Genomic DNA, 23,830 nt, shown 5'->3' with positions numbered 1-23,830 from the left:
CCTCATGACTCTGCATAAGGCAGTGTTAGAATAATTGCTACATGTTTGGTGCTGCAGGGCCAAAGAAGAGCTGGTGTCAAGGAACACTGCTGAACGTGGCTCAGGAAAGAGCCTGCAGCAAGGGGAGCTGCCACAGCCAGCATGGCACACGGGGCACGGGCACGACCCGTACGGCGCGGTCTGACGCTCCCTTCTTGCTGATTACTTTCTCCTTGCAGTGATTACCTTCCGTGGACTGTGGAAATCAGGAGTCCCCTCGTGTCGCTGCAAAATCAGTATGCAGGTTAACCACTGGCCTTTGGGTTACTGATAGACTTTTGTGGCAGACTCCAGAGTTTTGATTTATGAGACTGTATCAATAACCAGAATTAGCAAATCTCACTAAGGCCACCCAGCTCAATGTCTCTGTGGTGGCGAGTCTGTACCAGCCCTGCTGAACCTGCAGAGATCAACCAGTCCACGAGCTGGTTCACACCTCCTCAGGGAGTCCCCTGTGAGTATTGCTTAGCTGCAATAACAGATTTAAACATACGAGATCAAACCCATTACTGTATAGTCTTCTCTTAAACCGCCTTCTCAGCCATATATTCCAAAGGTGAAAAGGCAGAACAAGGTTTAGTAATTATAGGATCATGTCAAACTATTCTGGGTTACTCTGATTTAGAAGATCATGACGAAAAAATGTATAATTGAGAAGTGCCCTAGTACAGCAGCTGGGCTCCTACACTCTCTGGATTCCCCAGGTACCTGTGGACGGAGAAAGCTTTCATGTCAAAACTTTCATTAGACATGCACAAGGCTTTATAAAAATAAAGTTTGCTTTTGAATGCTGAAGTCATAAAAATATAATTAGGAGAAAAAGAGGGTATAAGCAAACCTGCTTGGGCATTCATGTGTTCAAACTGATGTGTGCATTGAGAGCCACATGAATCAACAAAGATGCTGTGCCCAGCCTGAGCACTGCCAAGGACAGCCAGGCTTTCTGCTGCAGCTCACTGGCACTTACATTACACCCATTTCACACATCTGGCTTAAAGCCTCGTGTTGCTGTAATGGGCCATGGAAAGTGAGTCTGCCAGTAGCAGCCCTTCTTCCAGCTTGAGGAGCCAGAGAAGGAGCAGGTCCAGCCCGGGCTTTAGGCACCCTGAGGGACACGTACAGCAAGAAGGAAGCAGGGACAAAGGCCACCCTCTCTCCGAGGTCAGGCAGCTGTGCCTGCCTGCGCAAGAGCCACCAGGCCACGTTGTCCCCAACAGTACCAGCTCGTAGATTTCCATGAGGTTCAGTGTCGACAGTTGGCGTATCTGAGGCATTATAAGAATTACTATTCTATAGAGTTTGACCTTAAAAATACATATGTTAACAGCAGAGGAAGAGAACATGGACAGTTGCTGAAACTATTGATTTTTAATTAATGTTCATTCTTTAATTACTTGCCTTTCTAATTAAATTGCTGTTAAGTTGGAATGCTGGAGTATCCCTAGAAGTTAGCGCGTTTTTCCTGTCTTTTACCTTTAATATTTTATCCTTAAAGGTAAGTTGGACATCTTTAGAACACTTGCTAAACTTCAACATGTAATCCGGAATTTTTGGTGAGTGTACGTTGCAGCAACATGCAGAGGATACGTACCGGGCCAACTGCACTCACGGCTAAGAAGTCTACACATTCTAACGCATGGCAACAAGGGCTACTGATCTCCTACTAGAAGCCTCAGAACGGATAGAAAATCATGTGTTTCAACTGACCCTCAGGTAGATTTACTATTTGACAGCAAAATAATACCTGGGAGTATCTACTTACATTATCACGGTTTTGGGTGTGAATGAAACAGCTGTTTTTATACAAGACAATACTAAACCATGAACAGATATTACCATAATCCAATTACAGTAACATCATTACATCATCACCCCTTTTTGCTTTACTGTCTAGCTGAGAATATATTCAGTCTTAACTAAAAGTGCATCCTCTTTACAGATCTCCATTACGGAACAGGCTCTGCCACCTGTGCTAACCTTTCAAGAACGTTACACAGTGCGTAAGCATGAGATCTGTGCTATTTATTTCTGTCACAAGTAAACACAGAATGATTTTCACAGCCATCCTGAGCTGAGGCTGCATATGGAACCGAATAATGTCAGGAAAGGAGATAGAAGTCTTGTCAGGTGGAAGGAAATACTGAAAAAAGGGGACAATTATGGCATTCTTTAGGCATAAAGTGAGCAAGAACTTTAAAGAGAAGCAGCATCTTTTAGTATGAGTTAAAACCACTGTCTTTTCCTTCAAATCATGTCTGACTTTGTATCCATTGTGGTTACAACAGCATTAATAATATGTTACGAATGTGTTAGAAAACCTAAATAGGATAAAGTCATCACAGCAATACATTCTGAAATGAGGAAAAATAAAAACACTGACAGTCAAAACATTGCAGATTACTTAGTAGAGAGGGCAGAGGAACTTTTTCCAAAAGCAAGGCTTCCACAAGTTCACCATAGCGTAGACTATGTTTTCCCCTCTTCTGAGCCTTGTACCTTGGTTCCTTCCATCATACTGCCCTACACTTCGGCCCAGTGAGTCATGGCTGTAAAAATGAATCACTCATGATGCCAGAGGTAAGTTCTCAGGAGAGAACCCCTTGGACCTCCCAGGGATCTCTGTGGAGGTTTCCTCTGGCAGCTTCCCCAGTTTTGCTCTGAATTTCATTGGCATATGAAACCACCTGAGGGTGGCGAGGCACTGGAACAGGTTGCCCAGAGAAGTTGTAAATGCCCCATCCCTGGAAGTATTCAAGACCAGGTTGGATGAGGCTTTGGGCAACCTGGTGTAGTGGAGGGTGTCCCTGCCCATGGCAGGGGGGTTGGAACTAGATGATCTTTGAGGTCCCTTCCAACCCTAACCATTCTATGATTCTATGAACCCAAAATTAGATGGATCAAAATTTCCACCTGGCATTGGTGGGAAAAAAAAAATCTACATGTCTACATACCACTGGGCTACAAAACTACAAATACCCTGCTTCTCTCAAAACCAGGAATTTGTTTTTCTGCAGAGAATTCTGAACGTTAAGGACCGTTTACATCCATGTGAGTTGCATTTCCCTCTGAAACTTGCACTTTGCCTTTTCACCACCAGCGATACAGCACAGTGGTGAGCACTAACCACAGTGGTTTAAGTCCTCTGCTATTCCCCTTCAGCAGCAGCAGTTCGATATCCCATTTCCTCTCTTTGGCTTTGCTGCTGAATAGGCAATTTTTCTCCAGTAACTTCTCGTTGTGTGTTTTTTTTTCTTTTTTTTTTTTCCCTGAGTCAGCTTGCTGCAGCATCTATCTGAGCAGTCATTTACTATGGAGTTCTTTACTCCTAAGCTTATTATCTTCCATTTATCTGCATTGAACTGTGCTGCCCTATTACAACCCAGGTACTCAAAATTAATCCTCCTCATGTATCAGATTAAATTGTTTCTCATTATCTGCTCCACTCTCAATTCAGTACCATTTGTAAAACTAAAACCTACTTTTCCATATTATTAATCAAGATATATTTTTTTTTTTTGGTGACAAAAAGCCATTGAGTCCCAATCTGAATAACCTAAAACAGTACGAGTAATATTTCTCCTGCTAGTCAAATTTGAATGTTTCCCTATTTTTCTTTCTCCTTTCTTCTAAAGTCCCAGTCTGTAATCAGTGTTTTGAAATATGTATTTAATGCATATTTTGGTAACCTGTACTTGTCTCCTTATAGCTAAAGTTTCTCAGTGATCAATATTTCACACAATCAGATCAATCACAGCATGCAAAGCTCTCTAAGAGCCCTAATAAAACCATTTCCTATTGCTTTGTTAAAATGGATTTAAAGGCAATTTCCTCACTTGCTCACTAGCTGTACCAGCCTTTCTCCAGCCTTATAGTTGTATGTTCCTTTACTTAAATTTGTTGAAGTTTATTGTGTTGCAGATTGGGGGCTATGGGGTTTCAAATCCGTGTAATTTTAAAATGAATTGTCAATCACCTTACAATTTGCCAATCTGAATTCCATTGGATAACAAAGACAGTAATAACCCTTCAGTAAACGTGCACACCTCCCTGCTTTGATTAACTGCCTTTAATCACACCACTCCAATTAGTTACTCATAATTCACCACACCATTAAATCTGAAACATATGTGGCCTCTTTCCCCGACCCTTCCTCACCTTCTCATCCTACATTACCCTGATCTAAATGCAAATTGATCGCTTAGAAGATCTCTCTTGGGGCAAGAACAGTAGCACAAAGGCTAAAAGTCTTCTTCACATGCCAGAGATGGAGAGAGAGGAGAGTACCAAGACAGCAGGCCTGGAGGAGATAAGAAACGCCTCTTGTGGGCAAATCTACAGGAGATTTTGAGGGTCACAGTATTCTGGTAACATTCCCTGCACATATGGCAGTCCGTAATCATAGAGATTATGATTATGACCTTGGAGACAGGGTAATTCTCAAATTATAAGATAGATAAGACCCAAGTTTGAGAAGCCGTTAGGGAAAGCCTGCTGATACCTTTGCTCTCTGACTCCAGAACGTACAGGAACATTGTCAGAGCATTAATTTTGTACTCATGATTTCCATTCCCTCCACTGTATTTATCCACTTTTAAAATGGAGGAGAAGGGAAGAGGAGAAATAAAAAATGACACATACTAGAAATTTAATTTAAGAATGGCTTTGTTCCAGAAAAGCACAGCCTTGGTTTACTCAGTCCCTCAGTTATCAAAAACCACTTTAGCCCTGCCTGAAGGGCAAGTCAGTCTCTTTCTCTAGATACCTCGGCACGGGAGGACTCTCACTTACACACCAACCCTTGAGCAGTTCCTAGCACGTCGCTTCTGCCGACGGACCTCTGCAGGCAAACGAATGAGTTTGTTGTCAATGTTGTCAGTGGATTTCAATCTTCCAAATTTAGGCTCATGAACTAGCTAGAAATAATTTCCTACTGAGTCCCAAATGCTTTTGGAGAAAACTTCATTAAACAACCTACCCCAAACATAGGCTGGTACTCAGGGGAGTTCTCCAAGGGCTCTGCCAGAACCTGCCCAAAGGTGGGAAAGCCACAGGTGCCCCCACTGTCCCCCCCTTCCCCATGTGACACCGGTGCACACACTGTCCTCGGACAGATGCCCTGCAGCTGTAGCAAACACAGTTGGGGAACTTCCCTTCTACAGGACTCCCCACAAAGCAATTTTCCATTAACATACCATGCTATTTTGTGTATACCTTAATGAAAATCTTTATGTTTTTCTTTCAATTTACCAAAACCCAGTCTGTCTAGAAAATACAGTTAAAATACGGATAAGACAAAAGAAATTTCATGGTAAGTGAAGATGATTGCATTTACCATTTTTCAGAGAAATTTTCTCTTTTGAGAGGAAAACAGACCACCAAGAAGATGGTGCATCTTGAAGATGAGGACTTTCAAAGTGATATATTTGAGTCAGATAAAGTGCTGGGCTTAATATCACAGTCTGGAAGAGATTTTGTGGCCTCCATTATTCAGATGATCTGATGTCACTTCTGCCTTGAGTCATGGCAGCCCACTTGCAATTCAGAAAAACCTAATCCTCTCAGGCTTGAAATCCAAGTAGAAAATTTACTACTGTGCTTTGTGGGTGAGGTTATTTCCACGCGTCCTGCTGTAGTACTCTTCTATGCAGAATGCTGCTCAATTCATATACAATTCATGCACAGAAAGATCTTTTCTCCTTGTTGAATTCCTGCCACCCATTGCTTAATAGGAGACATGAACTTACAGCACTTATTAGAAACTTGACGCTATTCAGCACTTTTTACATCTAGTCACAACACTTCTGCATTAATTATCCTAATCAAGTGATTTTGCCATGAAGAACAATTTGATATACTGTGCAGAATATCTAATCTGGTCTCTGCATTGACATTTTCCTGCATCCACTATGAGAAAGAAGAACATACTCCTGGCTTTCCCATTATTCAACACTAATAGACTTAATTATAGTATAGAGACTACAGAAAAAAAATCTCAAGACTGTCTTAAACCATTTCATATATTTGTTAATTATTAAGGAAGCACACAATGTAATTACACCTTACTTTTATTTGCCCTTAGTGCAAAGGGAACTAAAAAATGATGTCACATTCTTAAAAGAACAACTTAAGGTCACTGCAAGGCTCCTTCCAAACATCAAAATGTGTGAATGACCTAATAAAAGCAAGAACCAAGTCTATAACTTTACTGAAATCGCATCCTTAAGTGGAAATACACTGCCCTGGGACAACAGCAATTAAAGTTGCAGGGGAGCTTACCCAGTCAATACACTTTGAATCTTTTAAAGCTGAAACCACGCCAGTGCGAGGCAGCAAGCACAACAGTCTCTGCTCTGTGAAGAGAACATTTGCTAGTGTTTCTGCTCACTAATCTTCTAACTTCTAGTTCACAAACCTGACAACCAAGGAGGAAATACAACCACTGTAAAACACTGGAGTTACACTGACTTTTTGAATTTTCCTACACACTTTAATTTCCTGGCTCTTCCTTTGCTTATGGCTTGTACCTAGTAACTGTATTTTTCATTGATACCCTTCTCTCTGCCAAACACTCTGAAGGTGAACACACTCTGCGGAGATATGAGTAGAAGAGACTTTGGAGAAGATCTTAACCTGCATTTGTTCATATGCAATAGAGCTCAAACTTATTAATTGGATATGCATATGAAAAACATAAAATTTGGCCATTTTTAAACTATAAGATGATTATTTGTAAGCAGTGAAAGAGACCAAGAGACTTCACTGGTTTTCCTGATTTTGGTCTCCAGGTAGAAGAATTTTTTTTAGAGAAAAACGTTAAATTTTGTCCAGGGAAAGTACTTTTCAGTCAAAGGAAAGATATCTTTGGGTAGAGTGGAATAAAAAAAGTAGACTTCTGCATCAACCATTAACATAATAAATGGCTTTTAAAAATAACACAGACGGAGTCCTCCTATGCAGAAGGAGCATGAAGAGGATCAATTCAGCCCACACTGAACGTGATACACGTATTACACTTCACTTCCTTGCCCTGCAACCAAATGCAACAAGTGAAATGGCATCACAGGATTACCCTGAGAGGACATGACAAGGGATTGAGCTGCCTGAGCTATTAGCTCATTTGTTGAGATGGACAGACAACCCATGGATTCCAATTCCTGAATATCTGAAGTTTTCCAATATGCAAAGCTCTGACTCATGCCCAAACTACACCTTTCTCTAATATTCCAATAGTTTTCTCCGTTATGTTGAAAAAAACTCTCACATCATCTACTAGTTCAAGCAGTTTTGTTGAGAAGACAAATACTCTGAAAGGTATGTCGATATATTAGTCTTCAGAGCAATCTCTAAGAGTTAGGGAAAGGTTTAGAGCAAATTTGCAAGACAACTAGGGTAATTTTCCAACTTGGTCTCTAGTCCCATTATACAGACAATGGAGAATGTGACGGCTTATAATGAGGAACCTCTCTAAACCATGAAAAGAGAAGTCCACACGGGAAGACTCCAGTAAACACTCCTACAACTGCTCAAGAGACCTTCACATTGTTACAGAGGAAGCACTGATCTGCTTTCATAGTTTCTTAAGCATTAAATATGGGTGGTGGCTGTAGTCAGCCATCCTCCTAGCTGCATCTCCCCTAAAGTAGGAATTTACTCAGTACAGAGCAGCTCGGGAAGTACAATTAATAAAAGTGGTTAAGAGAGACACTGTGCATCCTAAAGTCATCTCACAGCCAGACACTATTTAAGAACGCAAGTTTTAAAGCCAGTCTAGTCTCAGGTTGTCTCAAGTTCCTAACTATTTTCAGATCTCCCATTATAAAAGCTGGAAAGCAGACAAGGGAATCCATAAAGTTATGCTATTTAAAAAAAAAAAAAAAAAAAAAAAAAAGAAAGAAACACTTTGAGAAAAAAAGTAGAAAGTATTTTCTTGACTTAATTTAGATTCCAAATGAAAGTAATCCATTTATGCAATGCAAAGTTGATAATAAAATGTGACCCATGCAATTCGATGGCACATTTGCACAGACAAACCCCTGTTTTGGTGAACCACATTTCTTGTCTAATGAAACACAGTTTTGAAAGTATTTCTCATGTAAGTCTTCAGGGCTCATGTCACAGACACTCTTAAAAGCTTCAGAAGACACAGTTCCAGATAAGATCTCTCAGTTTTGGGCATATGGATTTCTTCTTGTTCCTCCCACATCCCCTCTCATTCGTTTTTTAATAGACTACTGAGAAGAAGGGCTATTAGGAGTAGCTGAAGCAGGCAAAGCCATTATCACTTGTTCTTTACAGGACCTTCACTGCAGCTAAGCTTAATGGAGTGGCAGAGGATTCCTAGAACATTTGGCAGCACTACATATAAAAATCAACCTTGAGTATTTAGTCTCTCAAGAAGTTAGAAGAAAGCATGAGGAGCCAGGTTCTCAGCCAATACTCACACCACTCCTGCAATCTCTCTGCTTCACAGCTTCAAGACCCATTGACTTCAAATGGGGCAATGCCAATTTGAGCAAGTTATCCTACACAAGAAATAACAAGTCTTGTTATTACAATGATGGGGAAATCAGACATCAACTTTCCCACACTCTAACGTTGTTGTCACTAGATTTTTAAAGACCGTAAAGAAGTCCTAAACTATTTGTGAATTTGCTCAAACTACCAGCTGCAAGAACCAATCTGTTTTGATCCTTCCCTAGAGCCCCATCCTAAATCAAAGTAGCACAACTGAATCTTTTAACTAAAGTTTCCTTTCTAACTAACCTACAGCAATAGGAGTCTCTTGAGAAACCTGGTGTGTGAGTTTAGATTTGTGTGTTTTTCCTTATAAGCCTTAATTTATGGATTATATAAAAAAAAAATATTTCTACAGATTTATGTCCTTAAAAGTAAATGTTCACCACAGACATCAACTCCAGGAGACTGAAAAGCTGACAGTATTTTACCAGGTGCTTCTCCTCCAAGCTCCTTCTGCCTCCCAGCCAGAATTCTTTCCCTAGAACTAAACAAAGAGAAGATGGACTTCTTAGAGCAACGATTGATCGAGCTCAGACATCAACTCAGAGGGAAACAGAATGACTCAGGAGGCACAGGTTATACAGAAAGATTGCTAGAAATAAAACAAGGAATGAAGGTAGAGAGTTTGGCACCTGAATAAGAAACAGCTCCTGTAAGAGAGGAGAGCTAAATATAGATCCTCTGCAACACCAGGTTAAGTCACTGGTGCCTTTCAAAGGTATATGATGAAATCTTTGGGGATGTATTACAGAACTCAGGCAGTAAGTTGACCTGAAGCCAACTACCATTCTCGCTGCATCCATCTCAGGATGAGTGAATTCCAATTTTGCCCATAAATAAAAGTCTGGCCAAGGACTTACAAAGAAGAATGTCAGCAAGCATCCATCTCAACATCATTCTGTTGGAAATAAGCTGACTTTAAAAGTTAGCAATAAAATGCCCAAAAAAACCTCCCAACTCCAAAACACTAAAAAAACCCCACCTGGCAGGAGTGTTGGGTTGTGAGTTGTTTTTTTTGTTTCGTGGGTGTTTGTTGTTTTTTTGTTGTTGTTTGGGTTTTGTTTGTTTTTTTTTTTACAATGCCCTTTTGAGACATTAGTTTTTAAAAGGCACATTTTCAATTCTCTTGAGTTAGTACAAATTCTGCCATGAGACACGTTATATCAAGACCAAATTGTCATAGTGCTATCCTGTAATTTTCCTCAGCTAGTCTCTTTGATGAACAATTATGCACACGCTTTCATTTTCATGTGCAAATTAAAGAATCTGCCCATAAATACACCTGATCAAAAAAAAAAAATTGGCAGTATTCTACAGCTGTCGATGTACTTCATTAAATATACATAAGTTAAGGATATGGACAATCACTTGTGTGGTTGGAATCTACTGTTTAAATTAATAAATTTAAATTAATAAATCATTTCACACATCTGTGTATAGAGCTGTGAATATGGAGTTGGAGAAGAAAACGCTGTTTGTGCATCTGGCTGGTCAATTCATGGGGTCCGGTCTTCACAGAGTGAGTCAGAACAAACCAAGGAGAACAGACCGTGTTTCTCTGGCAGTGTTGGCATAACAAAGATGATGTTACTGAAACCAAAGTTGTAGATGAGTAACTAATCTGTTTTTCTTTGGAGATCTCTGTCCTATCCAGGTAATTTCTCGCACTTTCAGGTTTCCATCCAGAAGGGGCTTCAAATACCTAATACAGTAGTCTTCTAAATCTCTTGGAGCTCAAGGGTACCTCTCATTTTCAATTTTGGATCTCACCTGCAAACAACAAGTTCATCCAAAAGCACCCTGCTCAGTTGTCCATATCACCAGCTTCTTCCCTCATCATTAGACTCACCTTATTCCATCTCAACCTCTTCTCCTGAGTACCATGATGCCTTTACGGTTCAAAATCTACCCTCTCCTCCTTGCTGCTCTTTATATCCATTTTCCTATCATTGTTTGCCACTCTACTCAATCCATCTTTCATCTTGATAATTAGTCCACTCTTATTTGCAACTTGCTTTCAAATTAAAATTGATAGGAATGGGGAATAGAAGTGTTTTTCAGCAAATGAAGAGTACATTTATCTTCAAAAGCGTCTTCAGCAGACATGACCTATCAACTCATCACAGTTCTCAGGGTTCCCAAAGGTACCAGCCTACACAAGTTGAGCATCTGCTGCTATTACATCCTGAAGATATTCTCCTGTATTCTGAGATTGAAAGAAATATTATTTACGCACAGAACAGGACCCTTAGGAAAGCATGTACCTCAGTGTGCCAGAGAACAAGTAGCCAAGAAAAACCTCTGCAAGAGAAATTGCCATCCTCTAAGACAACCTACTAATTTTTGGTTAGCAGGTCATCACTCTGAAAGAGGAGGAGTCCACGTTAATTCAGGAACCTTTTGGTGATCTGCTTAGTATTCCTCAAGGCTAATCAGCATGCCCTGAAGGTAACAGGCTCAGTAACCTAGCAGACAAATGATTTTAAATAACCTCCTTGTCTGTTATTCGGCAGGAAACTATCAAGGGGCAAAGGAATTTTTCAAGCAGAGCATCCATGTGAATTTTAGAGAATATATAACTTCCACTTGAGTAGCAATTGCATATCATAAAGAATATGTTCTTCAGCACCAGCAGGAAAGCTTCTTTTGACTCAGAGCTTCCCTCAACTTCAAAATAAGTAGCACTGCATTTTTTTTATATATCCAGAACCATATCATACCAATGGAACATTTCACTGCACATATTATTAAATGCACTACATGAAATTCTTTTCAGTTAAAATAGTAATTTCCCAAACGTGCTCCTTTGTTATTAGTACAAAGACCAGCAAAATTTCTCACCGTTTTTACATTTACCTAATTTAATATCCAGGTGATTTAAGAAACTGCTTACTTGCATTTGGCAGCTCAAATCCCATTCAAATTTTTGCTTACTACTGCTTTGACAGTGTATTTAATCTAAATTTATCATTAAAAAGCCAGCCACATGAACTCTACTGGATTAATGCTGATAGCTCATCATTAGAAGGGAACATTCTACGTGAAGCTGTAACATTTTCTAGTAACAATATTTGAGAGACACTAGCAACGTTTGATGTCAGCGCTGCCACTTGCCTGAAATGAGAGAATGATTATACTCACCAGAGGTAAGAGCAACTAGAGAGCAAAAGTTGGTCTTCAACTACTGACTCAAACAAGCTGGAGTTGCAGAGGAAGGGAAACAGGAGCAGGCACCAATTAAGCAAAGGCGCACAACTGAAATAAACCCTACGTTTTTAATAAGTCTTTTAATTAAGTGCAATATTTGGCATCACCTGCTGCAGAAATGAAAAACAGTATGACTGCTCAGAGGAAATGCAGGTTTAGAGAACAGGCTGACAGTCACCACAAACATGTTTTATGCTGCTAATGGCTTTTCAAAAGACAGGAAACTTAGCATCACATTCACTGCAGTCCCAGATTCTCATCTTGCAGATGGTCTCCATGGCAGAGTCTTTTTCTGCAGCCCCATCTGTCTTCATAACATTGAAGTCAAAGTTGGTAAAGCTTCCAAACCAATGACAGCCATGAGGTCAGGCAGGAGATATGAGTGAAAACACCCCTATTCCTGAAGTCACCAGCCCACAGTTTACTGGCATCGGAGACCTCCATGCCCTCAGAAGTCTCATGACTGTTTGTTTATGTATCTTCAACGGATGCTAAAGTACCAGCTTACTCTATGGAGTAAATTCTGCTGATTCAGGGCTATAGATGTTTTTCACCTTCTACAGGAAACCTTTTAGTTTCATCTTCTAAGGATGTGAGGCTCTAGGGCTGGCTAAACCTCTAACCTTCTCACAAAGGTTGTAAGAAATGCAATTGAGCAATGAAATGTGCCTCCTATTCCACGAGATCCAAGGAAAGAAACCTTGTGACAGGTATATTGTCACAAGAAGGAAAAGCAAGCATAAGGAGGAAGGTTAAGCTGTTAATTAGTAAATATTTGTTAAGAAACCCAAACCTCAATCAGAGCAATTAAGAAGGAGCAGGGCTGGGCCACTTCATTTGTCTTCTCTACGGGGCTTCAGCAAAACGATCAAGATGCTTAGACATTTTCACAACATCACACTCAGTCACCACTCTATGCACCGATGCTCTTCTGACTTCTCTGTGCCAAGGGCCACACAAATCAAATTAAAATCTGGCTTAATAATGCTGGCACAAACCTGAAGAGTGGTCACTATTCTGTTGTGAGAGCTAAATTTGGCCAGTTAGTGTATAATAGGGAGAACTAACATAGCCACATCAATAACCTTTCTAGAAGGAACTGTTGTGTAATGTGGAAATGTCAAGTGCAAGAGACAGCTGGTACCTAAAGAATTCTTGCGCAGTACGTTTTATATAGTCTTCATTTTTTTCCTTGCTAAATCAACATGCAAGAATTACTTGGTGCACTTGAAAACTGTGGCAGACTGCTCCAGATCAGGAGTATCCAAGACACCCGAGAAAGGATTTGTTTCCAAAATGCACCATCATTTTCTTTTTAGCAGGAGTTCAAGGAACATTGTGTCACTTCAAGTGGATGTACAGCCATGTGCTGGATATATCTCAGCAGGTCAGAGCCTCTGCAAGTTTATGTCCCTTTTAATCTTCAGGGTTTAACCTACCTCTTCTGTAATTTTAGTCTTTCAGAAGCAAAAAAAAAGTCTCAGTGTTTTCAAACACATGGTAGAAAGAAACAAACATGCACACTAGGATCAATACCCAGCAATCACCTATTTAGTCTTCCTGAACACCACTGCTTGGTTGCACACCTTTCTGTTCTGGAGGACAAGAGCTGGCTTAAAAGATGTGCAAATATTTTGCACTGTCCTACAAAAGCTGGGTCTTTCTTAAGCACATAAGCAAAATCAAAGAACTTGCACACAGCAGGAGAACTCTGTAGATAGATACCAGTAGGCAAAAAAATGAATATGAAACAGTCTGAGCACTGACTTTTTCCTAAACACTCAGATACTACTGAAAAAGCATTCAATAATTTTACATAAGTGTTCTAGGAAAATTCTGGCCTTTTGCAATCTTTGGACCGCTGTTGTACTCACTGAGGTCTGGGTAAAGCTTCTTCAATTTCTTTAGCTTTACAGGTCAGGACACTTAAAAGAGAATGAAAAACAGAGGCAAAAGTACTACTACCAAAAATTAACTGCTTATGTAATCATAAAAGAACACTAGCCTGCATTACTGTGTAGTGTGCTCTCCACACATCTGAAAGAAAATGCACTGCAAATTCTTCAGCTTTGTTCCAAAAACATCCACAGCTCTGACAGAGCAGTATCCAGAACAAGGAGAAACATGAGATTAAACCACAGAGTTGAGGGAGCACGTGGAGACAAGACTGAGTTCCAAGTAGGACTGAGTTCCTCCTCTTTTCCAGATAATCCTAGAGGTAAAGTCTGCTAGGCTTTCTGATAAGCCTTCCCACGAGTTGTGGCTTCCCTTCTGTGCACTCAGAGGTACCAGCTGCTGAAAGCCTGGACTGCTGATGGAATGAAGAGCAGAAATCTCCGAGTTCGATATGGGCTGAGCTAACCCTGGAACTGGAAACCACAGACATGCTGCAACACAATACTGTGTGTTACTCAAGCTAATTATGCCTGAAATTACCAACGCTGTTGCACAGTTCTGCCCTGGGTTGCATAGATGTGGGACTGTAGCTAGGGGATCTCTTCTGTACGCTCTGCTGCACTGTGTAGACATGCCTAAATGCTTTTGTAAGTTATTGCCTTGGGAAGGGAAACAACTTTCCACTGATCGCTAAAAAGTTTAACAGCCCCTTGTTTCTGGAGTTGTCCTAAGTACAACAGCATGAAAAATTTGGCATGCTCTCAATCCAACGGCCAATATTTAAATACTACAGACACTACCACTGATAAAGGGTCGTGCAATAATTATGATGGGCCATGTAGTTGAATAAGGTACAAAGAAGAACCTTCATTATTAATAAAGAACTACATCATCTTATTTAAAATGAGGACAGATTGACGAGTGAAGTCTGATGCTTTCTCAGGAGAATCATGGAATGAAAAGGTAGCAAGACAAAGGCCTTCCTCCATACAAGGAGCACTCTTTGAAGCTCTGAAAGAGTCCTTTAAAGATGAGATGAGAAAAGAACATCACTGTGACTCATTTGGTCTAAGCGTCCTACTTCAGATATGCTGAGTGCCAGATACAGTCTCCATAATGAATATTTATTCTGAAATGAGAGCAAAATAGCAAAAGGCATAGATAAAAGATTTGCCTTGAAGAGTACACAGGAAAGGTAAGAGATAAGAGTTCTCTTTAGGTTGTCATGACCTGTTCAGTGGTGAGGCTAGCTCCAGCTTGAGAATTAAAACCCATTGCCTTGAAATAAAAGCACTAAAACTGCTAATGCCATTACTTACTTAAACTTCTCTGATGCTACAGAGTGCAAATTTGGCTAACAATTACACAATTCACAATTCCTGCTGCACCTTTGAATTTTTCCACCACAAAAACCCAGTTCAACCAACCACTTAATTTTCAATTTGTGACTTGTGGCCAGATGAGATGGCAGATAAAAGTAGTGTGAGGGCTCTTGGGGCCTCTCCTGCTGTATCCATTACCTACGGACGTGGGACTACCCACTTGGTGACTCCAAGACAACAGTCACCCAGAAAGGCATGTCTGCATGCGCTGGAAAATCAGCACTGACTAGAAGGTTGAAATCTGACCATGCTTTACAGAGGTTAGGAAACATCTGGGCACTAAAGAAAGTGTCTAGCAGAAAAAAGAACATAGTCCAAAGGGGACTAGGGATTCAGTAACAGGTGTACACACAAAAGTACTTTATAACGGTAGGTTTGACCAAAGGACACAGTCTGCAGGAACTATGACAACCATCGGCTCCCCTGAAGAGTGCTGAGTAAGAAGTGACTGCAGGGTGAGCATCGGTCCATCGATGCCGGACACCAGCTGAATTCCCCCTCTGTGAGCTACTGGCATGGGCAGCAGCCTGGAAAGAGCAGTGGCACTGTTAAGTTTGAAATCCTTCTTCTACCAGAAAGAGCGTGCCTGGGCTACCTTTATTCCTTATATTTTATCTCCATTTCCTCTAGCTACGTTATTCTGAAGATTTAAGTCTGACAAACAGACTAAGGTGTGCACACTATTTCCTGGACTGAGAGGTGTGTGCACACACAGCGAGGATTTTCCAGCTGTAATCCTTATTTCAGGTCACGTTCAGCTGACAGCAAGACCTTTGAAAAAGTCTATTTTTCAGGCAGGTAGGAATAACCTGGTGGGTGTATTAGTTAAAAGGAATTAGCAAAGCAAATCAATAGGATACAGGAATCACAGCTGCATATAACAGACTGCTCTCCAAGCCTCTCGGGAGCTAAGTAAAGCCTTTCCTTAGGGAAAGCCCTCACACTTGTTTCCTTGGAGGTGGCAGGTACATGTGAATTCAAGAACCAAAGGGATTTGCAAGCCATTCAAAATGCTACGTTCTGTGACTTTTCTTCAAAACCTCAAAGGCCTTCCTCAATATACACTTTGTAATCTTTGTAGTACCTGCTGATAGAAATGTTTTATCAACAATTAGATGCCTCCTGCTTAGGACTTTAGACAGTGAACTACAACCTTATTCTTTAAATCCTGTCCGGTTGTCTTAAAGAGAAATGTTTTTTATAAGGCAGCACATGGCTGGATGTGTAAACACCCAGCACAGAGCAAAGTACTTGGTGAAAAGTAATAAAGTGCAGAAAATTAAAGAAGTAGTAAAGGATAACAGTTTAGGTTAAAGATGAAGTAGGAGCCTACTAACCTGTCACCTTTACCTGCTAATGCTGGCTGCTCCTGTCCCCTGTCCCTCACCATGCCACACCACCCTTCCTGCCACGGCCAGCACTGGGCTCACCCAGTGCCGAGCCACTCCTTAACTCACATAGGGAGAAAACAAGGCGTTTGGTGGTGGAGCCTGCTGAAGAACAGGTCAAACTCACAAGCACGTGGTGGGAGGTGAGAGGAAGGAAGGGCTGGAGGCAGCCAGCAGTTCAGCTGGCACAGGCTGCTGCAGAGCCACTGCTGAAGAGAAAGACAAAAAACTCATATTCTAAATTTAAATCTAAGGGAAAATGTTGAATTCCCAGCTCTGCGATATTTCCGCATGGCTAGGAGTGTCACATCCCAGAATCTTCCAAAGATAATAGTTAAGTACCTAGTGCTCAGCAGGCAGTGTTATTGATACTAATGCTGATGAGACATCCAAATTGTTTTGAGAATCAGGTCCTCCACTTCCCTCTTTATAATGGGAAACATTAAACTTCCCTACTTCACAGCAGTGCTGTGAGGACATGCATGTTCGATCATGAATTGTTGTGGCAATAAGGACCATATAAACTCCTAAGGGAGTAAGAAAAAAAGAAATCAAATTAAACTCTATGAGGGGGTTCTGATCTCATTTGCAGAAAAGTAAACATTGAGTAAATCTTGGATTTTGGTGGAATTACTCTGGATTTGCACTGTCTGAGCCTGAACCCGAGCCAGGCCCAGACTGCATTCAGGTAAGCTCATTAAATACATCCCAACCCCTTTGACTCTGCCGGGAGCACTCACATGTTTAAAGTTAATCGTGTGCTTAAAGGCTTTGGAAGATCAGGGCAAGAGGGCTCAGCCACTTACAGGACTGAGCTATTCTGCTTTATGTACTAAGCATCTGAAGAAAATAAGAGTGCAGTTGTCACCACTGCCTCCCAATGCCCTTAAATAGAAGGTTATCATTTAATCACTCAAGTCAAAGTCGGTTTCTCTTTGGGGTGGAAAAGCCATTATAACCATGGCAGCTTCAGACCTTTGGCTTTTGTGGTCTAGGTCACTCCTTTTAGATCATCCTTCACCACAGATATGGTCCCATAGCTACAGCAACTCCATGTGTATCCAGACAGACAGGATTTAGAGTTTATTTTAATTCAGTATTGGACAAGGCTCAGGCACTGCTCATTGCTTCTTCTTGCCAGTGTCAGAACTCAGGAGAAAGGCAAGGTGAAACCTCCACGTTCCCCACAGGACACCTGAGAGGTGCAGGCAAAAGCAGAGTCAAGAACAAGGTTTGCTGAGGGAAAGAGTGATGATGAGAGCACTGAGGGCTGCAGGGTCCATCACCGAGCGATAGCGGGCTGCCTGCCCTCCCTGGGATGAACTGCTCCAGGCCAGAGAGCTTAGCTGCAGCATGAAAGGGTTAAATACTCCTGTCAGCAAGAACCTTGGCAAACGGGATACCAAGTCTTCACTTTTCACCTCCACTGAAAGCAGAAGACATGATGAAAAACATCATGAAAGACTATGAAATGTGATTAATTTGGTATCAAGGGACCATAAACCTAATAAAGTTTCTAAATAGGACCACGTAACTTTGTAGGAGTCCCTATTCAATGAAGCAGTGAGTTCCTTTCAGGAGTCTCTTGGTCCGGATTAAATCTGAGGTTGAACACACCCGCAGTACAGATGCTGAACCTCCTCGCTGGTGTCTCACAGCCAAGCGTGCCGGGTCATCTCAGACACAACCAGCACAAGCAAATGTACCTATGTTTCCCATGGTTCATGTCTATTATTCCCCACTGGAATACAAAGGCTTTTTTAGATCTGAACAATATATAAAGTTTAAAAACCTCTCACAGTTCTCCACGATTTCAAATACAGGTTCTCCTTCTCCTTCTCTTTTCTCCTCTAAAATGCAGAAATGCACATGTATTAACATAATTAAATGAAGGAGCTGGGCTAATAGGACTGAGTTGGTCTAGAAGAAAAATGTATAATTAGAGTGCCAAGTAACAGCACTATCAGTGGTGACACGATGCTTGGAGCACCAAAGGGACGTTCAGTATGACAACATAAAGACTCAGAGTTTCTGCTGGTGACAAAACCGCGTGTGTACATGGAGTAGGCAGAAGAGTCAGCCTCCCACTTAATGTACTTAAATGTCCTACCTTTTCCTCGCCCCCGGGACTGGCTCTGCCAGTCATCCCATTGCTAGGGATGAAGATAACAAGCCATTGTCAAGGGCAACTGCAAAGCTGCTTGTTTCACATTAGCATCCTTAACATTTTTTATCTAATCAGATTTCCTGTTGGTTGAGGAAAGCTGCCTTTCTTCATTACCAGCTGCTATCCCAGATTTCCCTCTCCCCATCCCCAATACATATTTTGCCATGCTTGTCTGCTTTTCTGTGTAAAAAGGTTACATATGCCTGGAGGGAGACTAATCGTTACCAAAAAAAAAAAAAGGGGGGGGGGGGGGGGGGGGGGGGGGGGGGGGGGGGGGGGAGAACCCCACATGAAAACAGAACTGTGGGCAAAAGGCCAAGACTCTTGATTATGTGACCGTGACTAACCAATGGGTGTTTTTAAAAAACATTTCTCTCATTATATTCCCTCCTCTGGATGCAATAATACAACTCAAATTAGTTTTCCAGGAGCAGACTTCTTTTTATGTAACCATGTTTTATACAGATAGCAGCAGCTTATGTTTAAACTATTTAAGAGAACAAATAGCTGCAAAACGTACTTCAGATGGCCCTTCTCCTGCTAGCAGCGTATTCCTGGCTTGAGGGAAGCTACAAAAACACCCTGTATTTTGCTGCGGCTTGGATGTAATTGTAAACAATGCGCAATGCCCACAGGACCCAGCATCCAGGTAAGGATGTCAGGTCCGCTTGTTTTATTGCATTTGAGAGATCCACGACAGCGTAAACTGTAGAATGACTTTGATAAAACAAAGCTGGAATGATGCAGATTAAAGCAGCAGTTCATCTTTTAACTTAGTCCAAAGTCTCCCATAGCACTAGGAAAGACGGCGCCCTATCCGAACTGTGATCCGGACTGGCAGACGTCATCCTGCTGTCACTGGACCCAAATGGAAATTTCTACATTTTGGGAAGATAATATTGTTGTGATTTCCTATTGTTCTCCTCCTTCCTTCCACATCTACTTAAAAAAAAAACACAAAAGATGGTCCTTGCTACAGTTAACTGGACCAAGGACCTTCTATGTGTCCTCCAGGTTGATATCAAATGTACCGGCCCTGGACTTATTCCGCTAAGGTGTATTTGAGGCATATGGGTGCTGTGAAAAATGATGACGTTGCAAGCAGGCAGATAGGGTGTCAGGAAAAGAACAAGAAACCAAGACAGGTTAATTTAGGAAACATGGATCTAACTTTCTCATTCCTTCTCTTGCTTTTAGAAATGGACCTGAGATAAGAGAAATGATGGGCCACCAGGTTCAGATACCAGGGTAAGGTGGTATTTAAGTCTTTCAGCAAATAGTAGAACGTTCCCCAAACGCCCCTAACAAAAAGCCAGGAAAATCTTTTACCTGGTATCATCATACATGCCTAGGGGGTGCAAATCCTGACGTGTTAAATGACTCACTCCAAGCATTAACCCCATACAAAAGTGGTTAGAAAGGGCAGAGAAGGAATCCATTATCTAAATGAAATATTTAGACAAAGAGTTACAAAGTTAGAAACATGCAGGATTTACTATGTGTTCCCATGTCATTACTCAGCAGATAAAAAAGTACATTTTTATACTCTCTGAGAGTCTTTCAAGTCTGGAGTTTTCCATAAAACTTCCATTATGACATTTTCCTGGAGAGGTTTTCTAATAGCTTCTTAGTTGCTGTACTTCCCAGTACCTTCAAAAATGTGTAGATTTTGCCACAGTTACAGGTTTAAATATTTATTTTCATTCATCCTCATAGCAGAATTGAGCTGTTAACTGCTGGGTTCACACTAGAAGGTACTCAGGTAGGGTTTGTTTCAACCACTCCATTAACTTCAATGGACTGGTTTAGTGTTTGCTCTGAAAGCACAGTTCAGACAATTTCATACCCAAAATTTTTCAAGCTTCATGCCAACAAACCACTGTGGATGACACACAGCAGTCTTTCAGTGGGTCTAACAGCACTGCCAGGCAATTCACAGATTTGGAAGAAAAATATTTATGCAGCCCAGGCAATTCAAGCCGCAACAGAGGCTAAAAGGACTCCTAAACAAATACTTTCCCTCTCATGCTAGAGGCAACATCTTTCACAGAAACACATCTGGAAATCATGCAACAATAAAAAATGATACCCCTATGAATTCCCATCAATTCAGATGGTTGTGGGATGTCAAAATGACCATAGCTTCTTGTGCCCTGTCTAGTAATGCAAAATTCCTGGAGAAGAGAAGGAGCAATAAAAAGAGGAAGGGGAAGAGACATTCATCCTTGTATACTGCAGTAAAAAGTGAAAAGTTTTCCTCTTAGAACTAAACATTTTCAGGAAGAATGATTAACAATACCATATGCCACGGAGGAAGGAGTAACACAGCTGTTGTTGGAGAGACAAGGGATGTAGAATTCTGAAGAATCTAAGAAGAGCAACTGTTGGCTTCCAGGCAACAATACGGCAGAACTGATGCTCCCCAGGTCTTCACTTAGAGCCTGCACCTTGTAAGCTTCTCCCAGCAGATCCTGAATTCCTCAACATCGAGCCAAACCAAATCCCCAGGAGACTCACACTCTGGAGAGAAAAGGCCCGGCACAACTCCACTTCTCTTGTTCCTCTTGAACATTACATGCCATTACCATTTATTTTGTTGATTTATTCACTGAAAGTCATCAGACCTAGCCAAGAGCTAGTTCCCAGTAGCAATCCAGCTCCCAGTGTAAGTTCCGCTGAAACGACCATCAGCTTCTGCCGGAGTTCCACATGGACACCAAGAAGTGAAATACAGCATTTGAGTCAATGATGCCAATTTTAGGGCCCTTCTCTTTATGGGTCACATGAAACCTTTCATTTCACCAAATATCACTTGCCAAGGATGCTGAGCACCCCCAGCAGCTCAGCTGTCAACGCATTCCTAGAGGAGCTTGACATGAACAGTTCCGGGCTCACAATTTACTCATGAACAACACAAATCCTGACAAACGATAGGAAATTCATTATATTCACTAATCCAGAAGAGCGCTGTGGGATTCAACTTTCCTTCATGTTCACTGAATTCAGAATTATAAAAACACAACTCCTATCAAGTCAGTCCCAGAATTGAGAGGAGAATTAGACTTCGTGTTTTCAAAACCCAATATTAATATTCAGTTAGATCATCACTGAAACAAAAAACCTCTCTCCACACCTTACACCAGTGTTTTGTGTCAGACTTTGTATTTACGGTGAGATGAGAGAGAAATGCTATTTTAATAAAATACTTTTTATATAAAAGACATAGATCTCCCAGAAGTGGTGCAAAGAATATTCAGGCAAAATTTGGGGTATGTAACAGGAGAAAGCAATTGACTGAAATATTTTGGGCTAATAGTGACAGCTCAGCAACCGATGCCCATCATTACAGAGAGAATAATACAAGTGATTTGTCAGGAAGGACTCCAACCTGCTCACTTTGCCATTCCTGCAGACTCAGTTGTGGCAGAATCCAGCCCTGAATATTTAATCTTAAAATACATCTACCAGCAGTAGCATTATTTATCTTGGCAGATACTGGAGCTTATGCGAAAAGTAGAAGGCTTACCATGGAATATGAGGCAGTAATGCAAAACACATATGGAACAATAAAAGAAAATATTTAAAAATATAATTTAAAATAGCTTAATCTTACGTAGACTAGATGAACAAGTTAAAGATATAGATACCCCATTAGCAATTTCATATTAATAAACACAGCGATAGAAGAAACCATACCTTTGCTTTATCTGAAAAGGAAAACATTCTACTCATTTTTTTTTCTGCTCTGCATGCATTTCATTTTCCAAAATGCAACTGGACGTGCATTACGTACAAACTTCATCCTGCTTCACCAAAGTACAGCTGTCATGAGCATTCTCTAGCGCTATGCAGAAGCCTTATGGAGTGAAAGGTGTTGGGGACAAGCTGAATCTGAGTCTAAGTGCCATATTTTCAGCAAGAGTGCAGCTTCAGAAACGTTACTGGAAAGAACCAACCAGGCATTGATGCCGTTTAAGTAGCAAGCAATTTTTGGCAGCCAAAAAAGGGCAGTGTGTAATGATGAGAGCTGAAACAAACTTTATTTAAGAAAAAGCAGCGTCACTTCTTGCCCAGAACGATACCGTACATGGATTATATCATAATGTCCCGTGATAGCCGAATCAGACACTAACAGGCAAGCAAAGGGGGACATGGAGTGCATCACGCTTCCTGCATCAGTTGCGCTACACTGACGCAGGCTGGAAAACACACAGCACACTCTAGGGACATACATGGAAAAATAAAAAGAGGAGAAACAAACAGAACATGGATCCATAGTGCCACAAACCTTCCGGCTCTGTGTTCTCTTTGAGGTGCACTTGCTTCAGTGGGCAGCAGAAGATTTCGTGACACTTAGCACGAAAAGGGGACTCTTTTTTCTTTAATTCCGCAGATTGGATCGAATCTTGCCGTAACATAATGTACTCCTGTGTGCCAGGGGGAGCGTCATCCATAACTGTGGTCACCACATAACAAAATGAACTCAAGTTAGAGCTTGAGGAATGCAATCTAGAGAATTAAATCAACTACAAAATGTCAGGGTGGGGGAAAGAAAGGAGGGGAAGAAATATTTATAGGAAGGAAAATAAAAGTTAAAGTATCTTAGTCATGGTGGAAAAAGGGTGGGGAAAATATTTACTTTTCTAAACAACGCTTTTCATAAACATCAACACTTTATCTTGTTTCATGCAACTTTAATAAATAGTAGAATAACACCCTGCTCCAAAAAGCAACAACAAGGTTCTCTCCTACATCTTTGCTTTATTCTGCTATAGCACCTAGATCTATTCTGCATGCAGACTAAGAAAAAAAAAGCAAACAAAGCATGCTTTTATTGCCTAGCCATAGGTAATCTCTACGTTAACATCAGGGAGTAATCATTCCACATCTGCAGGTAATGCAACATCAGTGCATCTGTTCCCCAAAGTAAACAGAACATGCCTTTATTAGGATACGTAATTACACACAGTTCCTTAGAGCAAGGATGATAATCCAATGACATTTGACTTGATCATCATTTTCAATGAACAGAAGAGTAGATGTACAAAGAAAAAGCACATTAATCCTTTTGATGGTTTTCTTGTAAAACAGCAAGACATTTTTTAAAGTTGATCTTATAAATCAATACTGCCATTAATCATATAAACGACACCAAGTCTGAAATGTTTTCTGCATGGGGTCAGACTATTCAACAGTAAAAAGATAAAATATATACCATACAGAAAGCTCCAGCT

The 23,830-nt window shown here is 40.9% G+C and overlaps 1 protein-coding gene across 2 annotated transcripts in view; it reads right to left on the bottom strand.

Annotated features, from left to right (window-relative positions):
• FGF13 (fibroblast growth factor 13) overlaps positions 1-23,830 on the bottom strand; it is a 329,179-nt gene that overhangs the window by 93,460 nt on the left and 211,889 nt on the right. For both annotated transcript variants that reach the window (XM_086619401.1, XM_086619400.1), the window contains one exon: positions 22,885-23,052. In XM_086619401.1, the coding sequence (XP_086475527.1) occupies positions 22,885-23,050 (166 nt within the window). In that variant the 5' untranslated portion in view covers positions 23,051-23,052. The remainder of the gene's footprint in view (positions 1-22,884; positions 23,053-23,830) is intronic.

The sequence above is a fragment of the Tauraco erythrolophus genome, chromosome 13 (assembly GCF_009769465.1).
Source record: "Tauraco erythrolophus isolate bTauEry1 chromosome 13, bTauEry1.pri, whole genome shotgun sequence".
NCBI classification, from domain to species: Eukaryota; Metazoa; Chordata; class Aves; order Musophagiformes; family Musophagidae; genus Tauraco; species Tauraco erythrolophus.
The sequence above is the reverse complement of the archived record's forward strand: the minus strand, read 5'-3'. Positions and strand labels throughout refer to the sequence as shown.